This window comes from Lactuca serriola, chromosome 2 (assembly GCF_051521515.1).
Source record: "Lactuca serriola cultivar US96UC23 chromosome 2, Lser_US96UC23_V15, whole genome shotgun sequence".
Classification (NCBI taxonomy): domain Eukaryota; kingdom Viridiplantae; phylum Streptophyta; class Magnoliopsida; order Asterales; family Asteraceae; genus Lactuca; species Lactuca serriola.
The window spans coordinates 95,280,783-95,306,125 of NC_136409.1; the positions used below are offsets into that span (position 1 = coordinate 95,280,783).

Below are 25,343 nucleotides of genomic sequence, written 5' to 3' on the forward strand. Positions count from 1 at the left end.
AAAATGAGTCTTTTCAATAACAGTTCAAGTAGAATACTAGTAAACTATAATGGGTATAGTTTAGGGGTTCAGGTCATACTAGATACAATACACGATAACAGAAAGAACATACTAAGATACTATAACAAGAGAAGATACTAAGATACTATAACAGAACGAATATACTAATGAATCACTAAGGCATTGTTCTAAACAAAAGGTGATAATTATATTGGGTATACATGATCATATAATTTTAATGTGGATGTTCACGGCTTGCAATTGATTGCAGAGGTCGCGTTTGGTTCCCAAAATCTTTTATCAGCGAGAGTGTTTAGTATGCGATCTAGCCATCACATTATACCTTAATACTCAATTTAAGGCAATTAGTACAATAGTAGTCACTTTATACAATACTACAGTACTTACATTTTACAAACGACAAACATAACAGCCGGGTCTAGTACATTCAGTAGAAAAGGACCATAATGCTAACCTTATGATTCCTTAATGTATACATTAAGGGATATATATAAATAGTATCTGACAGGTAAGAGGATGTGTGCCTTCCGCTTCATTTCCTGTTCCTTGTTTGGTTGTGGGCTTAGAGCAGATTCACCCAACCTATTATTTATTCGATTTTAGTTATATATATGTTATGTACACATCAAGTCATCATAAGGGGTACCAGGTATGGGTCAAGTCATAGGACACTAATTCAATGCACAGTTTTCTAGTACAAAGCATACTTTTCAAATCAGAACTTTTGGCATACAAAACTAGAAACTTACCAGTAAAGGGTTTAATCGATTTTATTAAACTAGTGTAGACTTAAAGCACTTTAGGTGATTGACTCTATAATGCCTTAGTTTATACATCATGATTATATATCATTAGTACCCAACATGTAGTTGGATGTGTGCTTTCCGCCTTATTTCTTGTTCCTTGTTTGGTTGTGGGCTTAGGGCAGATTCATCCAATCAACTATCTATTCGTTATTAGATTATATATAGACAGTATAAACTAAGTGATTATAGAAGTAATCGCTGTGGTCACTATTTTATTATAAGAAACAAGGGTTTTCTTAAGGGATCTTTTCATTAAGTATAAAGGAACAATTACAATTAACTCCATGAGTAACAGGTGAATACACCAGGGTTATATACAACGAGGACCTAACAAACAATGGGATGTGTGCTATCCGCCTTACTTCCTGTTCCTTGTTTGGTTGTGGACTTAGGACAGATGCGCACAATCGATTGTTTGTTTACTCGGAGTTTTATATAACGTGTATCCATTTAGTACTCATAGAAAGGATTGTAGAATCATTTTTACGTATCTTTCATCAAATTAGGAAATATAGGTTTTCTGGAGGAACAGGCAAACTTTTCTAAAAACAGAACTTATAACTTGCTACATTTCAACTACACTTTTCAACAACTTTCTACAACTTGCATACACCACTAAAATCTTATGAACTCACCAGCTTAATTGTTGATAACCTCTTTCAAATAACTTGTATTCTCAGGAAACTAGTAGAAATGTACACGCTCTGGGAATTCAGAAGATGGAGCAGTATAGCTTCAAGTCTTGTTTTATTATTTGCTTATGTACTCTATGTTTTGTGAACACATACTTTGTAAACACTTTCTTTCTAATGAAATGGTTGTTCATTACTTGCTTACTATGATACATGTCTTGTGATACTAAACATGACGTCCTCCACCCCGAACATTTCCGCCGTTCCGGTTTTGGGGTGTGACAAAGGCATATGTGTTGTATGTGGTATTTTGGGGAACTCACTAAGCATTTATTCTTATAGTTGTTGTGTTATGTGTTTCAGGTACTAGCGAGGATAGCGGGAAGGCGCCGACATGATCTGTACACACTCATAGAGATTATGTTTTGAGATTTTGGGAATTATTGTTATGATGACATTGGATACAATTTGTTAAGATATTGTTTTTGGATGATTAAAACATGATTTAAAAATGAAAAAATGTTTTGAAAATTCATGTCATTACAATTTCTTAATCAAAATATTATTCATTCCCTTTTCCATTTTGAAAACTTAAGTTTTAATATCACAAATAATAACTTCAACAAATGAAGTTTTTCGATTAATAAAACCCTTTCTTTGTTGTGCCATCTTTTCTAAAAATTCTCCTGCTTCTTGTTTAATTTGGCTTCATATGCTTTTATAGTAGTATTTTGTTCCAAAGTATTTTTATTTGAAATTTGTTCATATCTTGAATTCACCAAATTGGTTTTTCTTCATTTTGAGTAATAATATTTTGGTGAAAATTTTGATATTTTTTTTTTGGAAAAAGTGATTAATGAATATTTCGATCATCAGGCCTTGATGTATCAACAAACTTTTGATTTGAATTTTGAGAATTAGAATCAACTTTCTGATCATTAGTCATATTTTTCTTTTTCTTCCAAAATTGTTTCCTTTCATTCAAATTCTTTTTATATCTAGAATTCATTGCTCTTTTCTTTGCTTTGATTTCTTCAATGATTTTTGATTATTTGTATTTATTTTTCCTTTGGAATTATTTTTCACAACCTCATTCTTTGTAACACCAATCGGAACATCTTTAGTGCCACTTGTTTCATCAACATAATATGAATCATTCACATTGTTCAAAGATTCAGTAACATATTTCCCTTTTGACTTCCAAGAAGTCTTTTCGGAAAGACCTTTTGTCTCATCACCATTATCAGTTGGCGCAGACCAAAAATAATCTTCACAACCCTTGGCATTATCACCATTCACGACTCATGTTAATTCCGATGTATCATTATTGTTAAACCTTTTTTTCACAAAAACTTGATTAGGTGTTTTCTGAACTTTTGGAAAAACAATTGCTTCTTCTTTCAGATTTTCAAAACCATTATTCACAACATGATTTTTAAATTCAGTTGAATCTTCAAAAATGAAATTCTTTTTCAGTTCCTCAATACTTTTCACAAAAGAAGAACAATCAACTTCATCGTGAACAGAAGTCTCAGTATTAAATTCTTCTTCTTTCAGATTTTCAAAACCATTATTCACAACATGATTTTCAAATTCATTGAATTTTGTTTGACTTGTTGTTTATCTTCTTCGGTTAGAATTTTTTTCAACATCAATTTCTTTTCTTTGGATTTAATTAATTCCTCAATATTTTCAAGTCCAATACTGTATGAATCATGCAAAGATTCATCTGAAGATATCACAGATTTACATTTATAACAACATACATCAATTTCCTCGCAACTGAAAGAGTTCATGCTAAGACTATCACTAAGATCATAATTCTTAATACGAGATCATTTAAGACATCCACCAAAATTAGAACCCCAGGATGTGATGAGTCGACATCGAGGTGCCAAACGACTCCGTCGATAAGAGCTCTTGGGAGTCATCAGCCTGTTATCCCCGGCGTACCTTTGATCCGTTGAGCGAGAGCCCTTCCACACGGGACTCCCGGATCACTATGGCCGACTTTCGTCTCTGTTCGACCAGTCGGTCTCACAGTCAGGCAGTGCTAGAACTTTAGCTCGCAAGCATAAAAGCACTGTACGTGCTTTTTTGAAAAGATTCGGCTCGGAATTATTAGAAGAATTCTTTACGGAAGAAGAACAAGTTTTTTCCCTGACCTTTCCAAGGGTTTCTTCCACACACAATTCAGTTAGTTTGGAATCATAATGAAAAACAATAATATTAAGAGATTTAAGAATGGAATGTACCTTGTTGATCACCTTCTCTCTAGCATACTCCTTTATGCTCTTTGTTGATAAACAAGCATCTAATTTCGTACCTTCATTTGTAAAGTATTCTTGGATTTCTGAATCTGTGCTACTAACCATCAAACATTTTCTTTCATAGTTCTTCTTCTCTTCTTTCATAACCAGACATTCTCCATGAGTAGGTCTCTTCGCTTCCTCATCTCACGAATCAGTTGACAATACATCAACCTGCCCATCACTATCATCTGCAACAACAATCAATGCTTGTCTAGAACTCTTAGATTTCCGAAACTCTTGTATATTATAAGTGTTGTAATCTTCATCTTTTGTCTTCTCCTTATTTTCATTATTTTTTCTTAACATACACTCCTTTGTGAAATGATTTTTGCCATGACAATAATTGCAATCATAACCTGAATCACCAAGTAACTTTTTCTCTTCTTTTTCCTCATCTTTCTGAAACTTTCTGTAGCCTTCTCCTTTTTCTTTCTCTGAAACAGAGTTTTGATTAATGAAACTTCCTTCTTTATTGTTTCCTTTATTGAACCTGTTTCCTTTGTATTTTGAGTAGTTTTTCTTGAAAAACTTTTTGGGATTGCAAACCATAAGTGCCTTGATTTCGGTTGTAAACTCTTCATTTGTTCCATCTGAACTAGAATCATCTTGAATTTTCTTAGATGACTTTCCTTTTGATCCTTCTTTTTTTGCCACAATTGCTAATGCTCTAGCATTCGAGACATTTTTTTTCTTCTTTTAGAATTTCTTTCTCATGAGATTTGAGATTTTGGACCATTTTAGCAAGTGAATAGTTCGTAAACTGTTCATGATCTTTAATGGTTGAAACAATGAGTTTACATTCGGGTCTTAGGCAATATAGAAACATAATCTTCTCCCTAATTACTTTCCTTCTCAAATCATGCTTAAGAATTCTTCTTAACAAATGGTTAAAATGAGTAACAGTTTGATCAATGGTCTCATTTGATTTTTGTTCAAAAGAACCAAATTCAGATAAGAGAGTTGTTTAAATTGAATGAGTCAAATCATCATCACTAGAGTTCTTTCAATCTTTCCCAAATTACATTAGTTGTACGAAGAGATCTTACCAAATGAAAAGTATATAAAGGAAGAGCAAACCTCAAACTCGTTAATTCTTTTATTTTGTTCATGAACAATTCTTTTTCTTCAGAATTAACATCTTTATTAGCAACAAGATTATCCAGCTCCTTTTAAGTATACACAATCTCATTTGTCTTAGTTGCCTTGAATGATCATTCTTTGGTGACTTTCCAAATACTTGAACCATGAGTTTCGATACCAAGCACATAGTCTTCAAAATGAAGTGCCCAGACTTCATAATCTTCTGGAATTGGAATTCTGTTTGTAGAACCAATAGAACCATGAAGATTAAATAAAATTGAATGAGAATCTTCTTTTGGCATTTTGAACAAATTTCAACAAAACAAAATTTAAAATCAAATATGTAAATAAAAATTGCAAATCAAACTTCGAATTTTGGATCAAATTGCCACAAAACACAAGTCAACAATGTGAAAATCAAACTTAAAATTTTGGATCAAATTGCAAACAAGAATTGCAAAATGCGAAATCGATAAAAAATGAAGAGTCGAAATTGAAAGAGCACAAAGAACTTTACACACAATATGATTTGAAAACAATTTACAAAATCTCCCGCTCTGATACCACTTGTGAAGAATTATAGGAATGAAAGATTCTAAAATGTAAACATCATAATAAGATTTGACAGAAATGTATGAACACAAAGAGGTAAAAAAGATTTGTTTACATTAATGGATAGAAAGAACAATTCGTTACAAGAAGTTGTGCGGAACTATTCTGTGCCAAAAGCTATCTATTCTTCCGACCAATACTCCTATATATAGGCATTAAAGGAGCACTAGAAAGGAAATTCTAAGTCGATAGTTAAGAACTGCAAACCTAAGATTAAATACATTTCAAAATCTAAACAATACATTTCGTAATTAAGAAAAGACACTAGACATTACAAAATCATTACGAACAACTCATACAACTAGACACAATACAGTTTTTCCGAAATCTGAATAGTACATTTCGAAATTAAGAAAAGACACTAGACATTACAAAATCATTACGGACAGCTCATACAACCAGATACAATATAATTTCTAAACCCTAATAGGGCGGTCCAACTTTATGCTGAAAGCCAAGATGCAGTTAAGCTTTTTGCTGAAGGCCAAGGGACAGACCAACATTGTGTTGAAGGCCATTACTTGTATGTATAATATATATGTTGTTTTATATGGTATTTTGAGGAACTCACTAAGCTTCATGCTTACAAATGTTGATTAAATGTTTTTCAGGTAATGCCTCTGATCGCAGGAAGGCTCTAACGTGACCGTATTCACATTGGAGAAATGATCACGTTTTAAGACTTACGCTAAAACTCTGTATTATGTTTTCATGATGTTTAAAATGAATGTATGACTATGACTTTTAATAAAAAAAGGGTTTTTAGTTGTTCTATTTATGTTTTAGAAATTAAAAATTTATGTTGAAATTTGGGACATTACAATCACCAACTCCACCACCATCCTTATCTCTTTCCACTACCAATCACCACCATCATTATCTCTGTCATTCCCTATTGTATCTTAAGAACTCTCTTGCCCAACCATAGTCTCCAACGAGTGCACTTGCAACTAGGGAGGCACCCGACATCTCCAGTTTCACAAAACACACATATGTAGCCTAATTGAACCAGATTTAGATCTTGGATCTCAGCCCATGACACATGAAATGGACATTCAATTCCAAAATCTCTATATATATTGAGAGAAAGCTTCTTCTAAAGATTGGTTGGTAGTCACCCATGCCAGAAGACTACTGACATTGGACTCCACGTCTGCATACACCATTAAAAACTAATTTTTAATACAAGGTAAATGATAAAACTCTAGTTGAAGAACCCTCAAATATATTATATAACATGTGTGATATCGACAAACTACTAAGAGGCGGAGGAGGACAATGAGGTTGGGCGATGGAGATGCCAAATGGGAGTGGCCATTACATTGATTTAACGTTTATTAGTTAGAACAAGAATTTTCAAAAGTGATATCTAAAATATATAAATTTTATCAATTTTAGTTGGGTGGCAAAAATCTTTTTATAAGAGTATTTAACGGGGCATCTTAGATAGTAACAAGGTTATAGAATCATGGGTGCAAGTTTTAAAACCGAGATGAAATGATGAAATGGAAAATTCAAAAATTAAATTAAACTATGAGTACCACATAGACAAAATCTATAATTTACTCCTCATAGTTTTTGAAATTTAATAATTAAAACGTGTAATTCGTTAAAAAAAAAAGTCACGGAAATTGAGAAAAAGAAAAAACATAGTAACGGATGTCAACGGCTGCGTATGAATCTCGGGAAGCCCCAACCATCTCCAAACTGGAATCGGAGTGGAACTCCTGCAACGGAAAAGAGGGAAGAACATCTGCTTCTTTTTCATCAGTCCATAAACACACAATCAATTAACCATCAATCCCTTCTTCCAGTTTCAAAATTTGGGGGAGAAGAGGGTTGAGAATAACCATAACAACGGCGAAGAAGAAGCAAAAGGAAGGACATGAAGAGGCATCATCGTAATACATCGTCTATTTTTCCCACTTTAATAGTAATCTATGGCATGTTCTTCTTTATTCAGTCGCTCACAGCAAGCGCAGCGGGATCTCTCACCTCCTGCGACGACATATCTGTACCAGTAAGATTTATTTCACATTTCCGTATGAATAATTTGTCTTTACATGTTATCATATTGATCCGTTATAGTAAGATTAATGGCTACCGAATGCTGTCGAGGAACAATTGGAAAAAGGATGGGGGTTTTTAGTTCTGATTTTGAAGTTTGGTGTAAATAGGGAAGATGTTATTGCAAGGTAGGATGTAAATAAATAAGTAGATAATTTGTCTCATCTATCCTAAATGCATTGCCTGCTCGTCTAAGTCTATATATATATATACTCTCCAATTGGTTAAGCCCCTTTTTACTTCTCTATTTTAGGCAAAACCTTAGTACCTTACTTGTGCATCCAAAGTTCTACATTGGAGATGAAGAATGATCACAAGTGTTTCTTACACCTTTTCTTTTGGAGCATGCATCTTGTGCTAATATGCTGCAAGGTTGTCACTGTGCAATCATGTATACCTCTCTATGTACACTGAAATGCATAGTAGGAACTAGGAACTTTCTTCTTCTCAATAGCAGCTCAAGATATCACTTCTCTTGGCATTCTATCATATGCTTAGTCTATATCATTAAACACAACCTGAAAGAAGAAATCAAGCCTATTTTATCATCTAAAATTTTGATGTTATATCATTATATGCATCGTCACCTGAGGTTTTCTGAAAAACACTCTTTTGATAGATCTCTGATGCATACATACTTGAGAATGGACACAAAGATGCATATGTGTGGGATTTTGTAATTATTATGATTTACAAGTAATTACTTATTCAACCAATTGAGTTTCAAAAGATGTGGCTGTACTTGTGTGATTCAAGAGTAAGGCATTGGGGGAAAGGTTTGGTTACTTTTTCTTCCACCTTACAAACACAAGACTAGAAAGGAAATGTATACAAATACTTGCTTCAAGAAAGTAAATTGAGGTTAAGTTGTGATGTTGGTTATTGTGGAAGGATGAGAAAGTAGCCTAAGGCAATTCTGATTGTAACTTGTAGTCAGCATGTGATATTTTTGATTATCAAAGACTACATTTCAAGATCTGATATGCTTTTTTTATGTGTTTACTTTTCAGGTAATGATTAAAATTTGGGTGAATGGTGTTGAAGGCCAAAAATTAGAGGGTCAAAGTGCAACATTTAGTGCAAAAATTGCGGAAACAGCAGATGGAGTTGCTAAACAGTCTGTTGTAGTACCAAATCCCTCAAATTGCTGTTCCAATCTGTCCTCACAGGTCTAATCCTCTATCTCTATTGGCTGCAGTTTATATGTATATCTTTTTGGGCTCCTTGTAGTTTTAACATATGCTTTTTAAGAGTTCCAGTCTACAGTGACAGTGAGTAATCATTTCTAACCTAAGTTGAGTTAACCATTACTTGAGAAACTTAAGGGTTTTCCAAAAAGACTAGTTTTTTTTTTTTTTTTTTTTTTTTTTTTTTAACAAGATATTTGATTATAATGATTTATACCATTGGTGGAGCAGTTAAATGGGTATACCGCGTTGGCCCCGCGTGGTGATTGTGACTACCTGGTCAAAGCAAAAGTGGCACAGGCGGGAGGTGCAGCAGGCCTTGTGGTCATAAGTGATACTCAAGGTTGTACATATATATATATATATATATATATATATATATATATATATATATATATATATATATTATATCATAAATGTATGAATGAGTAAATAATATTGAGAATATGTAAATCTGTGTTGCAGATATTGTGGAGATGAGTTGCTCTGAAAAAAGTGGGTTGGACATAAATATTCCTGTTGTTATGATCTCAAAGCTGGGAGGAGATGCTTTGAATAAATCTCTATCTGGTGGAGGCAAAGGTATTGTTATTGTTATGATATTAGTATATCTGTATATGTAGAAATTAACTAGTTGTGTTTCTGTGTAAATAATAATAATAATGCAGTGGAAGTTGTAGTATATGCACCAAAAAGCCCACTGATTGACCCTGCAGCAGCATTTTTATGGTTGATAGCAGTTGGAACAATAGTCTGTGCTTCACTTTGGTCTGATATCACTAAAATTAATCACACCAATGAACCCTACAACCAGCTCTCACCAAAGGTTACCTTTCTCTCTCTCATCCATCCCCAGTTTGAACATAAATTAAATATTTTTTTTTGATTGGAAAGGTTGAGGAGGAGGAGGAGAACGAAATTATTGAGATGAGCACAATGAGCGCTGTAGTATTTGTGATTACAGCATCAACCTTTTTGGTGCTGCTCTATCTGTTTATGTCATCTTGGTTCATCTGGCTGCTCATTGTATTTTTCTGCATTGGAGCTGTTGAGGTATATTAATATTACCATCCATCCATATTTTATATTCTATATATATATATATATATATATATATATATATATATATATATATATATATATATATATATATATATATATATATATATATATATATATATATCTACTTCTTTCATATCGTGTTTGTCATCAGGGGATGCATTCTTGTATAGTGGCACTCTTAAAAAGGTAATCTGGAACTCATTTTTTTTAATGGTCTACATCAAGTTTGTGTATGATAATTGATATTATATGTGTGTGTGTGTTTATTGTTACAGCAAATGTAGAAGTTGTGGACAAAAGGCAGTAAATGTGCCATTTTTTGGGACGACAACTGTCATGTCCCTATTGGTGCTTTTATTTTGTATGGCATTTGCAATTTTCTGGGTATGGACTCGAAAGGAATCGTATTCTTGGGTCGGTCAAGACATTTTGGTAAGCTATCGCCAAAACATTCCAAATTTACTTTCTTGTCCCTTTTTTACATATAATATATTATATATTATATATATGTTTGTTTGGTGGTAACATAACATTGTTTCAAACAGGGAATCTGTTTGATTATAGCAGTGTTGCAGTTAGCACAACTACCCAATATTAAGGTAACTACAAAACAACAAATGGTAAAATGTTTATTTTTAATTTAATCATGATGGGTGCGTTGATTGATTCCAGGTTGCTACAGTGCTTCTTTGTTGTGCATTTGCATATGACATCTTCTGGGTTTTCATATCACCCATTTTCTTCCATGACAGCGTTATGATTTCGGTACTACTCTTCCTTTCCTAACTAAATAAAAATAAAGTCTTTTGTTTTATTTTTAGCCAATACAAACAGCACAGCACCATTTTCTCGAGAGAATAATTGTTTTATTATCATCTCCAATTCCAACTGAAGTTTTTTTTTTTTTTTGTTATGAAGCAGAGCTCCATACATTTATTATTATTTTTTTTATTGTTATGAAGGTGGCTGCAGGTGATAGCAGCAGTGGAGAAACTATCCCTATGGTTTTGAGGTTTCCACGAATGTTTGATCCTTGGGGAGGATATAGTATATTAGGTTTTGGGGATATTCTTTTTCCAGGCCTGCTTCTCTCATTTACTGTTAGGTAATCTTATCGATGCACATAGTTTTTTTTTTTTTTTTTTTAGAAATGAATAAATTTGGTACATGTATCATGGACCATATTATTATTTTTTAATATCTCTTCTCATGTTAAATATAGTATAGGGTTTTATGTATGCTTACTGATTTAGGTTGTATTTTGTATATAAAAAAAAGGGTTTTGTTTAACCTTACGAAAAGATTGTAATTTTTGTTCCATTGGCAATTAATTAGTCCTAGTCTCAATCTGAGTAACAAGCTATTCTATCTTTTGTACTATGTAACAAACATGGCCTAGATATTCTTATTTCTTTGACAAATCTTAGATCTTTGTCATTTGAGGATTCATACTGCAAAAGACATGTGACATGGAACCCACAATTGCTAGTTTTAATTAGTATGCTTTTGAATTTTTGGGAGTTTATTATTTCGTTTCTATACAAACAAACAATCAAAAATTACATGCACAGCCATTTTGTTTGTAGTCTCATCAGTTAGTTTTTGTATTTCAGGTTTGACAAAGCAAAAAAGAAGACTTGGCATGATGGCTATTTTCTATGGTTGGCGATTGGATATGCATGTGGTGCGTATTTTTACTTTTTAGGAAATTCATTCATCTTTATACAATACTTTTAGTTTAAATTGATCAAGCTATTTATTTTAATTATTGAATAAACAGTTTATTTAATTTATCTATAACTAAATGCAAAATCAATAATATTTAATATGTAGGATGAAAATAGCTAAAAAAACATCATCTTTCAGGAATGTTCTCTAACTTCTTTTCATCTCCAACCATTTACTCTTAACAATCTAACTCTAGAATTTTTATAATAAATTAATTCATCTTTATACAATAGTTTAGTATAGATTGACTATTTTATTTTATTGAATTAATAAATAAAACAGTTTATGTACAACGTAATTAACAATGTAAATTTAACATGTATAACCAACAATATTAGATTACATTTTGATTTAGTTGTAATTTATTTTAGTTTAAATTGTAAGCTTTTGTACCTTAATGTTGTAAAATATTGGAATCATTTAATGATCTAGGCGAGATTTTATAATGATATTGCTATTGCCAGTTTAGAATAAATCGGAGATTTTTAGATAGTTATTTAACAAAACTATCTAAGGTGGTCAAAATGAGAAGGCTATAGAACGTAAATCTAATGAACAAATGGATTATGAAATTCTGATTTATTTTTATTAGAGGAATAAATAGGATTCCTCTGTTTAGAGTAGCCATTGAAGTTTGTTTTTCTCTTTACTTTGTTCTCTAAGTGGATATTTGGAGTATGGAGATGCCCCAAGAGTTCTTTTTAATATGCCATGTCAGCAATGATCATGAAATATGTTTTTTTTTTTTTTTTTTTTTTTAAAATGTATTTACAAATGTACATTTAATGCATAATAGAATAGAAGCGATATAAATGAGATCCACCCTTTTATGCATGCAGGCCTGTTGCTAACGTACTTGGGATTGTACCTGATGAACGGACATGGTCAACCTGCTCTGCTCTATCTCGTTCCTTGTACATTAGGTACGTATCGATTATTGTATTTATTTCAAATACTTTTGTTTGTGGAAAAGACATAAATGCCCTTCTCATCTTCATTATAAAAAAATAGCCTATCATGTTCATGATCTTTACATTTCCATATTCGGTGTTATTACAGGAACTTGTATCATACTGGGCTTGGTGAGAGGTGAGCTAAAAGAACTTTGGAATTATAATAATAGTGCAAATGAATACAAGCAAACCCCTGGAGGAGAGGAACAAGCTTGATATCATATCTACTTGCACTCCGTGGAGAGACAATCAACTTATTATCTATTACATACATACCCCGTGTCTATGCTTCATCCACATCCACATCTTGTGTTTCGTTTTATAGCAATATATTATAACATGGAACTGTTTGTAGATTTGTCCTTTTGGCTGTTTTGGATCTAATGTTCTTAGTTATGCAGCATCTTATTCTTTGCTTTATGTGTGAATTCTGGTATTTCTACATGTGGTTTTCAAGTGTTGATGTTTGTTTGCCAAAGTGTTAGACTAAGACCTCCCTCCCATTTGTCATGTAGAACAAGACAAAACATGATGATTATGCACCGTGTTCCACATCTTTTACAAATGTATGCCAAAGCCAAACACATTATTAGGTCATGTTATGCCTATGTGATAATGATCCATTATAAGGATTGGATCTGGATGTCTACTTTCCAAGTTATTAAAGCAATGTTTAAGAATTGAAATTAAATATTTCATAATAATAAGATGAATTCAAATGTAGATTAGAGTGTTTGTACATGCCGTTCTAATGGAAAATCATGAACAACTCCAAATGGAGTTATAGTTTTATGCTTACTATGATTTATTGCACTACTTACATCTTCCCTAAACTGAGCTTTTTTTTATCATAAAAGAACTATAAAACCCAAATAAAAATAGATTTATCATTTAAGAGTCATGCATGGTTGATAATTGTGATAATTATGTTTGTATATACATACATTTTCTTGTTATATATTATCTATCGGCTAGCTTTGCAGCAAGCAACTAGCTTATCAACCAATCCACCAAACATAGCCTTAGTTACTTCTATTTTCGGAGTTTATTGGTTTCTATTAATATTGTGACCTTCATAGAAATTTATATACTTTGTGGCATAAAAGTTTTGAGGTATTACATGAATCGAATAAGGTGAAGGTAAACATATGAATAAAGAATTGCCATTCTTTCTTGTCGTTTTGCATTATTAATACATTTTTATGGTTTAAATCCACGTTGATTGAATTTCATGGTAGTAGATAGCTACTATGATTAGTAAGATTTCAAAGTAGATCGATTTTAGAAAAATAAAAATAAAATGTTATTGTAAGAAAAAAGATAAAGCATAATGTTATTTTATACTGTTAGACCTAAATAAAAAAGAGGTACATAGATTGACATTCTCAAACTAATATAATAAGTGTATTCAATATTAAAGTACCAACTACAAAGCATGACAATTGAGTTAATCATTGGTTTAGTGAAATCAATTAATCAAAATGGTTACTTGAGTACCCAGCTTAAGTTTTTGCTTCTATTTAACTGAAAATAATTTCATGAACAAATTATATGTTGATTTGATATTAGGATGACTGATGTCATAACCACATGTATATATTTTGCTATTGTATTTTTTTAACCATATAAGTTGACAAGACTTTTTAATAGTAAAAGAGAAACAAATTGAGGGTGTAACGCGTGGCTCCTGATATTTATTTAAACTTATAATTTATTCATTTTTATAGAGCAACTCGACAAGTCGGAAGCCCCAGACTCGTTGAGTAGAGATTTTATGGACCGCGGATTTCAAGAACCCAACTCGACGAGTTGGGAGACCTCAACTCGACGAGTTGGCTGGATAAAATGAAACCCTAATTCTAGGGTTTTGCACGCTATTTAAACACCTTAAACCTTTCATGCTGGGGTCATTTCCTAGCCTCCACTGTCCTAACCCTAAATCTCGAAACCATAAGGCATTTGTGAGAGTTTGTGAGTCATTTTGGGTGTTTTTGGTGTGTGTTGAAGCCACTGGAAGAAGGAAAAGCTTGAAGACTCAAAAAAGGAGCATATAGATTGTAACACCTCAAAAATCATGACCAAAAATTTCATTTTTAATTAAGTAGCTTATAAAATTGTTTACTGAAAGAAAAACATCATTGATATCATAACATCCCATAATCCCATAAAATCAAATGTCATAAAACATGTCGTGGAATAATAATAGTGTCAGAGTACAATCCCAAGAACTTCATAGTGCGGAAATCATGTGTGTGCGATGAGCTGCTATCGTGCCGGCTCATTCCCCTTCGCTGAAGAGGTACTTGAAACAAAACCGAAAAACTATAAGCACAAAGCTTAGTGAGTTCTCCCATCATACCACATACCATATAAGGCCTGTCCCTCGGTATCTTTCAACTGGTATCTAACTGGCATGACTGAGCTAGACTCCCCTTCGGTATCTTTCAACCGATAGCCGGGAGCTAACCTCCCCTTCGGTATCTCACAACCGGTAACCAGGAGCTAACCTTCCCTTCGATATCTTTCAACCGGTAGCCGGGAGCTAACCTCCCCTTCAGTATCTTTCAACCGGTAACTGGGTACTATTTCACCCCTACCACTACCACATAATAGCATCTCATGAACATATATCTAGGCATGCATGAGTGTTGTCTACCCCTTCGGTATCTTTCAACCGGTAACTGGGGGCTCTTCCGTCCCTACTACTACTAACACATTTAGCATTCTAGCATATAATCATAACAGATAGCAACATACCAGATAATTATCACAAAGACAATCATCTCTACTGTAATCTCTTACTAGTGGGCCGACCTTGGTGCCTTAGACCCACTTCTACTGAAAGGTAACTCACCTTAGTTTCGTGAAGTATCCAAACTGTCCTCGCTGCCGAGATCAACTCCTCTCGATTCCTACACATAACAATCTTCCTTAATTACCATTTCATGGTCAACTCATATCAAAGTCAAAGCCAAGGTTAACACCTTGGTCAAAGGCAACTCTGGCTCAAAGTCAACATCTGGTTGACCCAACTCGCCGAGTTGACCCACCAACTCGCCGAGTTCCATAGTCCTTAGAACACTAAAAGCTTCGACCCTACTCGCCGAGTCTTTCAAGAACTCGCCGAGTTCTCCTTCATACAAGTTCAGGACTTTCTACCACTGACTCGCCGAGTTCATCCTTGAACTCGTCGAATCCTTCTTCGTGCAAGAAGGCACGTCTAGTCATGGACTCGCCAAGTTCCTTATGAACTCGTCGAGTTCATCTTCATGCAATTGGGACTTAATCTTGAACTCGTCGAGTTCCATGATCTTTAGGCCCACAATGAACCCAACAGGCTGAGTGTTCTTCCAGCTCAACACATTGCCCATTATCAGAAGCAGGGTCGGTCCGTAGATTTTCCTTGCCCCGGGTGAAAAAAGCACGATTATGCCCTTAGACCTCAGTTCTTTTTGTTAGAAGTGACGTAAAATTTTATTAAAAACTTAGCAAAATACAAGATAAATGATATGTGCATAATTAGTTCATATTAAATATACATTTTTATTCATTTATTAGCTAAATTATTGCATATTATGGACAAAAGGTACTCAAAAGTGTTAAATTATGTTTTTCAGTTCAAAGATGAAGCTCGGAAGCGGGAGAAACAGTTAGAAGATCGAGAATGGAAAAAAGAAGAGAAACACTAAAAATGGCATCTACTCGGCGAGTCAGATCGACTACTCGGCGAGTCCAATCGAAGAATCGAGAAGATAATGACTCAGGATTCCAGAGAGTTATCACAATACGGGGAATGTGAGAGGGACTCGACGAGTCGATTCGTATATTTAAAGATAATTCCACAGATCAATAGAGGAAAGTTCTGGGACGATTCAGAAGTACTTTGCTACGATTGAGAAGCCAGAAAAACCCTAGAAGGCGACGAACACTTATTCTTTTGTTTTATCACCATGATTAAGCAACTTGACTTTGTTTGTTTGCTGTTATTTACTTTAATTATGAGCTAAAACCTTTAGACTTCTGTTTGGGGATACAAAGTTGACAATATGGTTTGATTGATTGGTAGGATTAATTCCAAGTTGGTGAATTTTTGTTATTTTAGCTTGCTAAAGAACCTTGTGTATGAATAATAATTAATTTTCTGTTAATAGGAAGATAATTGATTAGCATGAACATCTATTGATTATTGACCTCATATGCTATGTGATCACTATGCTATATGTCTAGGATTAATGAATATGAAACTAGAATTAATAAGAAAATTGAGTAAATTCATGTGCAAGCTTGTAAGATGACCATCAAACAAGAAGTTAATTAAAAGAATAAATTAGTTAACTATTGCAAGTCTAACTTAACCCGAATAATTAATCTAGTGAATGTAATTAAATTAGACAATTGGCCACTGTTTAAGTTAGTTTATTTGCTAAGGATTAGGGTAGTGAATACGAATCTAATCACTTGAATCGGTAACCAACAAAAGGATTAATCCATTGCACCATTACCTTGAAATCAACCATAGAGTTAACCAAGTTGAACTAAACAGAAGTTACTTTCCAATTATTGAATCTAGTTAAGTCGTTATTTTCTAGTCTTAAATTAGTAATAGTTAGTAAGTTTCTAGCCTTGTAAAACTAGAGAAAACCCCTACTTCTTAATTAACTTAGATTAAATTAGTTTTTAGTTTAATTTGCCGTTCCCTGTGTTCGATACCCTGGTTATTTAGCTATACCACAATTGATAGGTTCACTGCCTTTTGTGTGTTATTTGATAATTAAAAGTAGGTTTAAAACTAAGTGGTTTTACACACATCAAGTTTTTGGCGCCGTTGCCGGGGAACGGTTCTAAAATTAGTATTAAATTCTAGTTTAATCGATCCTTTGTGTGGGATTTGTCTTACACAAAGTTATTTACAAAGTAATTCAGTAAGTAGAATTAGTTTAAATAAAATTCTGTTTTTAGGATAACTAGAAATTTTTTTTAGTTTTTGCTTTGAACTCGCCGAGTGCATTCGTGCTGACTCGGCGAGTACATCGCTGTTTCAGCTTTATTTTTTTATTCCGTTTTTGTTCCTTTTACGCGTTTCGTTTCTTTTGTTTCGTTTTTTTTCAGTTGTTTCATGACCCGAGGATCTGATACACCTCTGGTACCTCCTTTGGAAGACCCGGAATCCGCATTAAGAAGAAGCAAAGGAAAAGCCGTTGGAGAAACCACATCTTCAAAGAACTCACCACTCAAAAACTTAAAATCCGTTTTCAGCAAGAAGAAGAGCAGCAAATCAGGAGCATCCAGTGCCTCATTGACAGTTGAAGAACCAGTTAAAGAAGATATCGAGTACGAGACCGAGGAAGAAGAAGAGCATACTTACGAGCACGAAACCGATTCCGAAGAAGAGTTAGCTATCATAATGGCTAACATTGATGAAGTCCCCATGGGGGAGTGGAAGAAAAGGATGCGTGATGACACCGGGTCGGGACTTGTGCAACCCGCAATTCCCGCGACCGCCACTTTCGAACTAAAAGGCCATATTCTCGCCCAACTCAAGGAGATTCCTTTTTACGGGAAGGATCACGAAGACGCTTACAAGCACTTGGACGAAGTGAATGATGTAGCCGATTACTTCAACGTCCCGAATGTTCCATGCGAGACCCAGCTTCTTCGAATGCTTCCTGTCACATTTAAAGGAGCTGCAAAAGATTGGTTAAAGTCACTTCCTCCCGGATCGGTCACCACATGGGCCAAGATGAAAGAAGAGTTCATAGACCATTTCTGCCCGCCCTCCAAGATAGCCAAGCTAAAGAAAGCCATTGCCAACTTCGAGCAACAACCCGGAGAATCTCTTTATGAAGCTTGGGAAAGGTACAAGAGCCTACTTAGAAATTGCCCACACCATGACCTTAATAGCCAACAAGAGGTCTCCATTTTCTATGATGGAGTCAATGTCACCACAAGGCAATTACTTGATTCTCAAGGCCCGCTCACAAAGAAGGCGCCCCCGTTAATTAAAGAATTAATTGAAGAATTCTCTAAGCACTCTAGAGAATACCACAATCCAAGAAATGAAGTAAGTCGAGGGGTAGTAAACGCGGCAAATGATAGCATGTCGGCGGTGATAGAAAAGCTTGATAGTCTAGATCGAAGAATGACAAAAATGGATCAAGCAATCCATGCTATTAGGGTAGGATGCAAAAACTGCGGAGGGCCCCATCTCACAAAGGATTGTGATTTGGATGAGAAAGGAAATAAGAAAGCTCAAGTCTTTTATTCAAGTGGTGATCGATATGATGAAAATTGGCGGAAACCTAAGAAGGATTGGCTACCATACGAGGAGTATAAGAAGGCAAAGGAGGAGAAATACAAGCAGAAGGAGAGGGGGCTATACCAAAAGGAAGAACCGGTAGAAAAGAAAGCCGATTTAGAAGAGTTATTCACTAGATTCATAGCCGCGTCCGAAAAAAGACACAATGATCACGATGCTGCCATACACGAGACCATAAACATGCTTAGGAATCAGCAAGCATCGATTCTCAACATTGAGAAACAGCTGGGGCAGCTTGCGCATCAAGTGAATGATAGAAGACCGGGTCAACTTCCGAGCAACACCGAACCCAATCCAAGAATGGAGAATGTAAGTGTAATAACCTCCAGCAGTGAAGAAACAGTTACAGAAGCACTGAGAATCTCCAAGAAGAATGCAGAAAAGGTAGAAGAATCGGACCCAGCAAAACCCGATCCGACTCGCCGAGTCACTCCAATGGACTCGACGAGTCCATGCGTAAATCAGAAAACTGTCAGTTCTTTGAAGCGTTATAATCCTCCTCTGCCATACCCCATCAAAGCCATGCCTCCAGAAAAAGTAGAAGCATACAGAACCTTCATGACGCATGTTAAAGCTTTACAAGTTAATGTGCCATTTGTTGAAATAATGCTACAAACACCTAAGTACTTCAACTTGCTTAAGGGCCTTTTTGCTGCTAGGAAGGATTTGGCTGAAATCGCAGAAATATTGATGAATGAGCTACCTGAAAAGAAGGGTGATCCGGGAAATATGGTGATTCCGTGTCAATTTGGTAATGAAGTTTTCACCCGAGCATTAGCCGATTCGGGGGCAAGCATCAATTTGATGCCTTTGTCATTCTTTAAGAAGTTGAATTTACCAGAACCAAGGCCGGTGAATATGAAGATCCATTTGGCGGACAAGATGATAATTCATCCACAAGGCGTTTGTGAGGATCTCCTAATAAAAGTTGACAAGTTGATTTTCCCAGTAGACTTCGTGGTAGTTGATATGAAAGAAGACCCCGAAATTCCAATTATTTTGGGGAGATCATTCTTGAACACCGCGTGTGCTTTAATTGATATATGTGAGTCTACATTGACATTAAGGGTGGGTGATGAATCTATAATGTTTAAAGCTATTCCCGAAGCCAAGCAAGAAGAGGAAAAGAATGAAGAAATCTCAATTATCCAATTGGATGATGAGATATTACAAAGAGAGCTCAAACTTTTGCTAAAAGATGATCCAAGCAAGTTTTTGATACACTTTGAAGAAGATGTGGATGTTAACAAGGACTTGGAAGAGTTAGAAAAGCTACTGGAAGGAGCCAACTCAGAAAACACCCAAGAAGTGATGAAACCCGATCAGACTCGCCGAGTCACTTTAATGGACTCGACGAGTCCAGTCGAATTTGACAAAGACTTGGCCGACTTAAATTTGTTTGTTACTAGTTCTTCACATACCTTCGATTTAGATATTATTCATGATTCTTTAGAAGAACAAACAGCAGAAGGAGGAAAGGGAAGGAAAGTTCAATACGCCGATGTAGCATGTCTTGATATAATTCTGTTTGAAGATGGGTTGAGAACTGGAAAGGATGAAGAGACAAAGGAAAGGAGGGTGGAAGCTGATCAACCATTCGCTACTAAACCTAAAGCACGAACCATCATGAAATATGAAGTAATTAAATTTAAAGAGAACGAGGTGCAAGAGAAGGTGAAAAAGAATGGGGTAAAGAAGAAAAAGAGGAAAAGGGAAGCCCAAACAGCGGAGGATGATGCTGTGAAGAAGAAAAGAGATGCATTGAAAAGGGCTTACAAGAAGAAGATTCACGCTTACAAGACCAAGTACAAATCACAAAAAGTTAGGCGTGCGTTCCCGATGCTCGGAGATGACGAAACGTAGATGGGAAGGAGTCTAGCTAATGACTCCTTAAAAAGAAGCGCTTGGCGGGAGGCAACCCGTTATATAGAGTTTTCTTTCTTTTACTTTTTAGTTTTTTTTAATTTTCCCTCGTTTTTAGAATTTTAATCTTCCAAATCATCGGACATGCCTGCTTGAGAGTGTGCATAGGTTAAGTGTGGGGTGAAATGATTTTAAATAAATAACAAAATTTTGAAAATTATGAAAACTTTGACTTCGCGACCAGACTCGCTGAGTCTGACCAAGACTCGACGAGTCGGTATTATTTACAGAAAAAATAATTTCGAAATTACTTTTAACAACCGGTAACTAGGGTTTTAACCCTAAGAATCAGTTTTTCACATACACACTCGACGGGCGCCTCTTTCAAACTTTCTCTCAAGCATTCATCTTTGTTCTTCAAGTTTTCTTCAAATTTCTCAAGTTCAATCTCAAAAGGTAACAAATTTATTCTTGTTTTCTGTTAAGAATGTGATTCTAAGGCCATCTATGGTAGCAATTGTATGAAAAACCCGTTTTTTGAAAAGTAGTAAATTTCTAGGGTTTTGATTTTTCATGAATTATGTTGTTTTGACTGCTTATTCTGACCTTAATACCTTAATAGCAAGTGCCTAGACAAAACCCTTGACGAAATTTCCAGGTTTCATGGTGCAATTTCCATCGACCCGCCGACTGACTCGTGCAGTTTGCGCGACTCGCCGAGTCGTGCCTGGACTCGACGAGTCGAGTCGGGAAACATATACAGATGTTTTTTTAATTATATTATGTGTTTTCTGGGTTTTGGGTATTTTGTTTTGCAGAAACCATGTTCAGAAGGGGGCAAAGTTCCAGTGGCAACCAAGGGGATTTTCCATGGCTAAACTTCCCACAAATCGAGTCCGCTTCGACATTGCGGAAATGGAAGAAGAAGCTGGCTGATATCAAGAAGAAAGAGGTCTATGTGCCCAACCGGATAGATTGGGATTGGCTGCAGAATGTTTGCTATGAGGAGGAGTTAGCTCCTTATCTCTTGAAGGAGTTTCACCATGACGGCGAAACAATGGTTTGTGACGGGTGGAGCCGGGTTTTCCGTATTCAAGAGCCGGTTTATTTGGAGCTTTGTTTGGAGTTTTTCTCCACGGTATCTTTCACCGGGGGAGTGGATGCTTATCACCCGTCCAGCTTCAGTTTTTGTCTTGGGGGAGAGTTTCATCAATGCTCTGTGGTGGATCTTGCCTATCGATTAGGGGTTTATGATCAGCCCTTGGTCTTAACACCCATCTTTCGGGCCTTTTTGGCACAAACCCATATGGTGTTTCCCGAAGGAGTTACGAGTACGGGCTGGTGGAATACAATTGGTAACAAAGTCTATATCCCAAAGTCGACACAGGAAGGGAGCATTCGATCCCCAACACACCGCCTCATACACCGCCTTATTTCATCCACCATCAATCAACGAAAGGATGATGACAAGGTTTCCAACCTTGACGTCTTCTATTTATGGAGCATCATTACACCCGACGTTTTTTGCAACATTCCTTGGTGTCTAGCTTCATATCTCTCGGAGGGTGCGGTCAAGGATCGAAAAACTTCCCGAATTAATGGTGGGATGTTTGTCACCCGGTTAGCTAATTCATTCGGGTTGATGAACCGCGGTGCGTGGAACTTCATGACGATGATCCCTACACCTCCGTTCAATCTAATTCTTTTCCGGAGAGCGAGGATTATTGAAGATTATGGTGGTGGCCATTATGCCATCCCGAATGATGACCCGGTTGTTGGTCCCGAAGCACCGGGGAGGAGGGTTCGTTCAAGGAGAGAGCGGGATATTGAGGAGGAGCCGCCGGTGATTCCGGTTGAGAATGACGAAGTACCAATGGATTGGTACAATGTGGAGATGAGGCGACTACAGGATCAAATGGCGCGGGGCTTAAATTTTAGCAACCAATCTCATATCCGACTTTTTGACCACTTTAACATTCCACACATTGACGGTGGTAACTTTCCATATATTCCAACATGGGAAGAAGTGATAAGTGCAAGAAGAAGTGGGTCTGGAGGAAGTGGAGTAGGGCTTGATGATGATGATGCGGAGGATTGATTATTTTTATGCATTTTTATTGAACAATTTTTAATTTTGTGTTTGTTTGTTTTATTTGGTTTGTTTGATGTTTTTAAAACTTGTTTTTGATGTTTAATTGATGTTTGATGTTTTGACAATTTTTCAGAATTGAATTAGGAGTGCTAGCTTTCAAAAGGGTTTAGAGTTATAGAATCAAAGTGAGAAAGAGAGTCAAGAAAGAGGAGCGTTAGAGTTAAAGTATTGAGTCCGGTCCTTAGAGATGTTGGCAAGGGAGTCTAGAAGTGAATAGAAAGTATAGAGAGTTTATTGGAAGCTGGATCAGATGCAGAGTTATATTATTTTCATTCAGTGACCGACTCGTCGAGTGCACTAAACTGACTCGACGAGTCGCCCTTAATTCTCAAAGATCCGAAGATTTCCCGAAGTAACTCGACGAGTCTGTTATATACTCGACGAGCCGTTTGGTTTCATGTCGAAGGGGCTACTGATTTGATGCTAATTAGAGTACCACTTGACTATTTATTCTTTCCATATTAATTTCTGAAGATCTTACACTGTTTTCCGCGTATTTGGAGCGACCCACACGAGACGAGACACCCAAGGCATGGATGAGATGTTACCATGTCTAAAGTCAATTGGAGTTGGAGCTAAAATGAAAGTGATCAACCTATCCACTGCTATCCCAGGGGAGTTTGTTCCAATTCCCTCTTTAGTTTCTTTTTATGTTTTTATTATGCATAATATGCAATGAGGGCATTGCATCACATAAGTGTGGGGTAGGGGGTTGGTTACATAATAGAAAATTTAGAGTCTTAATTTAGGTTAATTTTAAAATTTTGCATACCAAAAGAATTATTTAGGACTTTATTTAGAAAATTTTGGTAAAAGTAATTAGGACTCCATGTTAGAGTTGTGTTGATAATTGCATGAAAACCCAAATGTTTAGTTGAGCTTATATACGTTCTAGTGCATTTGTGGCTTCCTTATTCCAGTGAAATCATGGGACAAAAACACAACCTTGATCAGCCCGAGGGATGCAATATGTTTAGCAGCTTAAACCTGAAATGTATCCAGGAAGATTTTTATCGTTAGCCAATAAAGGTTGAGATTGAGCGCCCCTGCTTAAGCATGTAGGGCTTTGAGTGAAAAAAGTGAGGTACATGTAAAAAAAAAGAGAGAGAATTACAAGAGAAATTGTATGAATTTTGGAGTAATTAAAGTGAAGATCAAAAGATCAAAATTCCAAGAAATCCAAAAAGTTGAAGATACCCAAAAATCAAACAATAAAGGTGGTGAATTCAAAGAGATCAAAGCAAATATCAAAGAAGAGATGAATTCAAAAGAGCTCCATAATGGTATCAAAAAGTTGTAATTCTAGATTATGTATGCTCGGGTTGCTCAATTAAAAACACCTTGAGGGTAAGAGGTTTTCTGCGGATGGATTCGGAGGGTTGCATAAAATGAGCATAGTTCGGGGTGAGTGGGCAAGTGTTTATGAGGATTGTGAGTATTTGGAGTATGGGAGGTCTTTAGGAAAAATTTTAGACACAAATGCATGCGTTGCGGTCTTGGCATAATGGCTGGGTTAGATTGGAGTTGTTATATATGATTCTAATATGTTTAAAATCCAGTTTTGCTTGGGGGCAAGCAAAAGACAAGTGTGGGGTATTTTGATATGTGCATAATTAGTTCATATTAAATATACATTTTTATTCATTTATTAGCTAAATTATTGCATATTATGGACAAAAGGTACTCAAAAGTGTTAAATTATGTTTTTCAGTTCAAAGATGAAGCTCGGAAGCGAAAGGAAGCGGGAGAAACAGTTAGAAGATCGAGAATGGAAAAAAGAAGAGAAACACTAAAAATGGCATCTACTCGGCGAGTCAGATCGACTACTCGGCGAGTCCAATCGAAGAATCGAGAAGATAATGACTCAGGATTCCAGAGAGTTATCACAATACGGGGAATGTGAGAGGGACTCGACGAGTCGATTCGTATATTTAAAGATAATTCCACAGATCAATAGAGGAAAGTTTTGGGACAATTCAGAAGTACTTTGCTACGATTGAGAAGCCAGAAAAACCCTAGAAGGCGACGAAGGAAGCTAGAATTCAACTCCGGAGAGTAATTAAGGCAAAATTTCATCATTCACTTATTCTTTTGTTTTATCACCATGATTAAGCAACTTGACTTTGTTTGTTTGCTGTTATTTACTTTAATTATGAGCTAAAACCTTTAGACTTCTGTTTGGGGATACAAAGTTGACAATATGTGTGACAACCGTCAATTTTCGGTCAAGCCAAAGTCAACTAAAGTCAACAAGTCAAACCCGTCAACTCAATTTGCCGTGAGTACTAGAGTTTACGTTATGTAATTTCTAAACAACTCTCTATTCTAATGAGAGAGTGTAAATCGAAAAGTGCGTACATCTAGATCTCCTTAACCTAAAACGGTGGTACGTGAAGAGCCAAACCGATAAAACAATGTTACATACTCATTGGGAGTATGCAAGATCCTTAAACAAGGCTTAACGGGGTTTACGGACCCTGCATTGCGAAGCCGAACACTCAAAAATGTCACCAATGAAACCTCTCTTAATCATTTTCACTTTATCTCTCTCT

The 25,343-nt window shown here is 35.6% G+C and overlaps 1 protein-coding gene and 1 non-coding gene across 2 annotated transcripts; one reads left to right on the forward strand and one right to left on the reverse strand.

Annotated features, from left to right (window-relative positions):
* Positions 1-7,096: 7,096 nt before the first annotated feature.
* Positions 7,097-12,880, forward strand: LOC145086514 (signal peptide peptidase-like 3). Its single transcript, XM_079024297.1, has 14 exons — positions 7,097-7,483; positions 8,541-8,699; positions 8,949-9,060; positions 9,183-9,299; positions 9,386-9,543; positions 9,612-9,770; positions 9,931-9,965; positions 10,055-10,211; positions 10,325-10,378; positions 10,452-10,544; positions 10,742-10,884; positions 11,393-11,463; positions 12,347-12,430; positions 12,567-12,880. The coding sequence occupies exons 1-14, from the start codon at positions 7,349-7,351 to the stop codon at positions 12,674-12,676; spliced, it is 1,587 nt and encodes a 528-aa protein (XP_078880423.1). The 5' UTR covers positions 7,097-7,348; the 3' UTR covers positions 12,677-12,880.
* Positions 12,881-18,248: 5,368 nt separating this feature from the next.
* Positions 18,249-18,355, reverse strand: LOC145090935 (small nucleolar RNA R71). Its single transcript, XR_013701856.1, has one exon. It is a non-coding gene; the product is annotated as a small nucleolar RNA R71 (small nucleolar RNA).
* Between the last annotated feature and the right edge of the window lie 6,988 nt (positions 18,356-25,343).

Coding starts and splice junctions, on each gene's coding strand:
- LOC145086514 (XM_079024297.1), top strand. CDS start 7,349: ATGAAGAGGCATCATCGTAATACATCGTCTATTTTTCCCACTTTAATA. Junction 9,061..9,182: donor GGTCATAAGTGATACTCAAG/GTTGTACATATA, acceptor TCTGTGTTGCAG/ATATTGTGGAGATGAGTTGC. Junction 11,464..12,346: donor GGCGATTGGATATGCATGTG/GTGCGTATTTTT, acceptor TTATGCATGCAG/GCCTGTTGCTAACGTACTTG.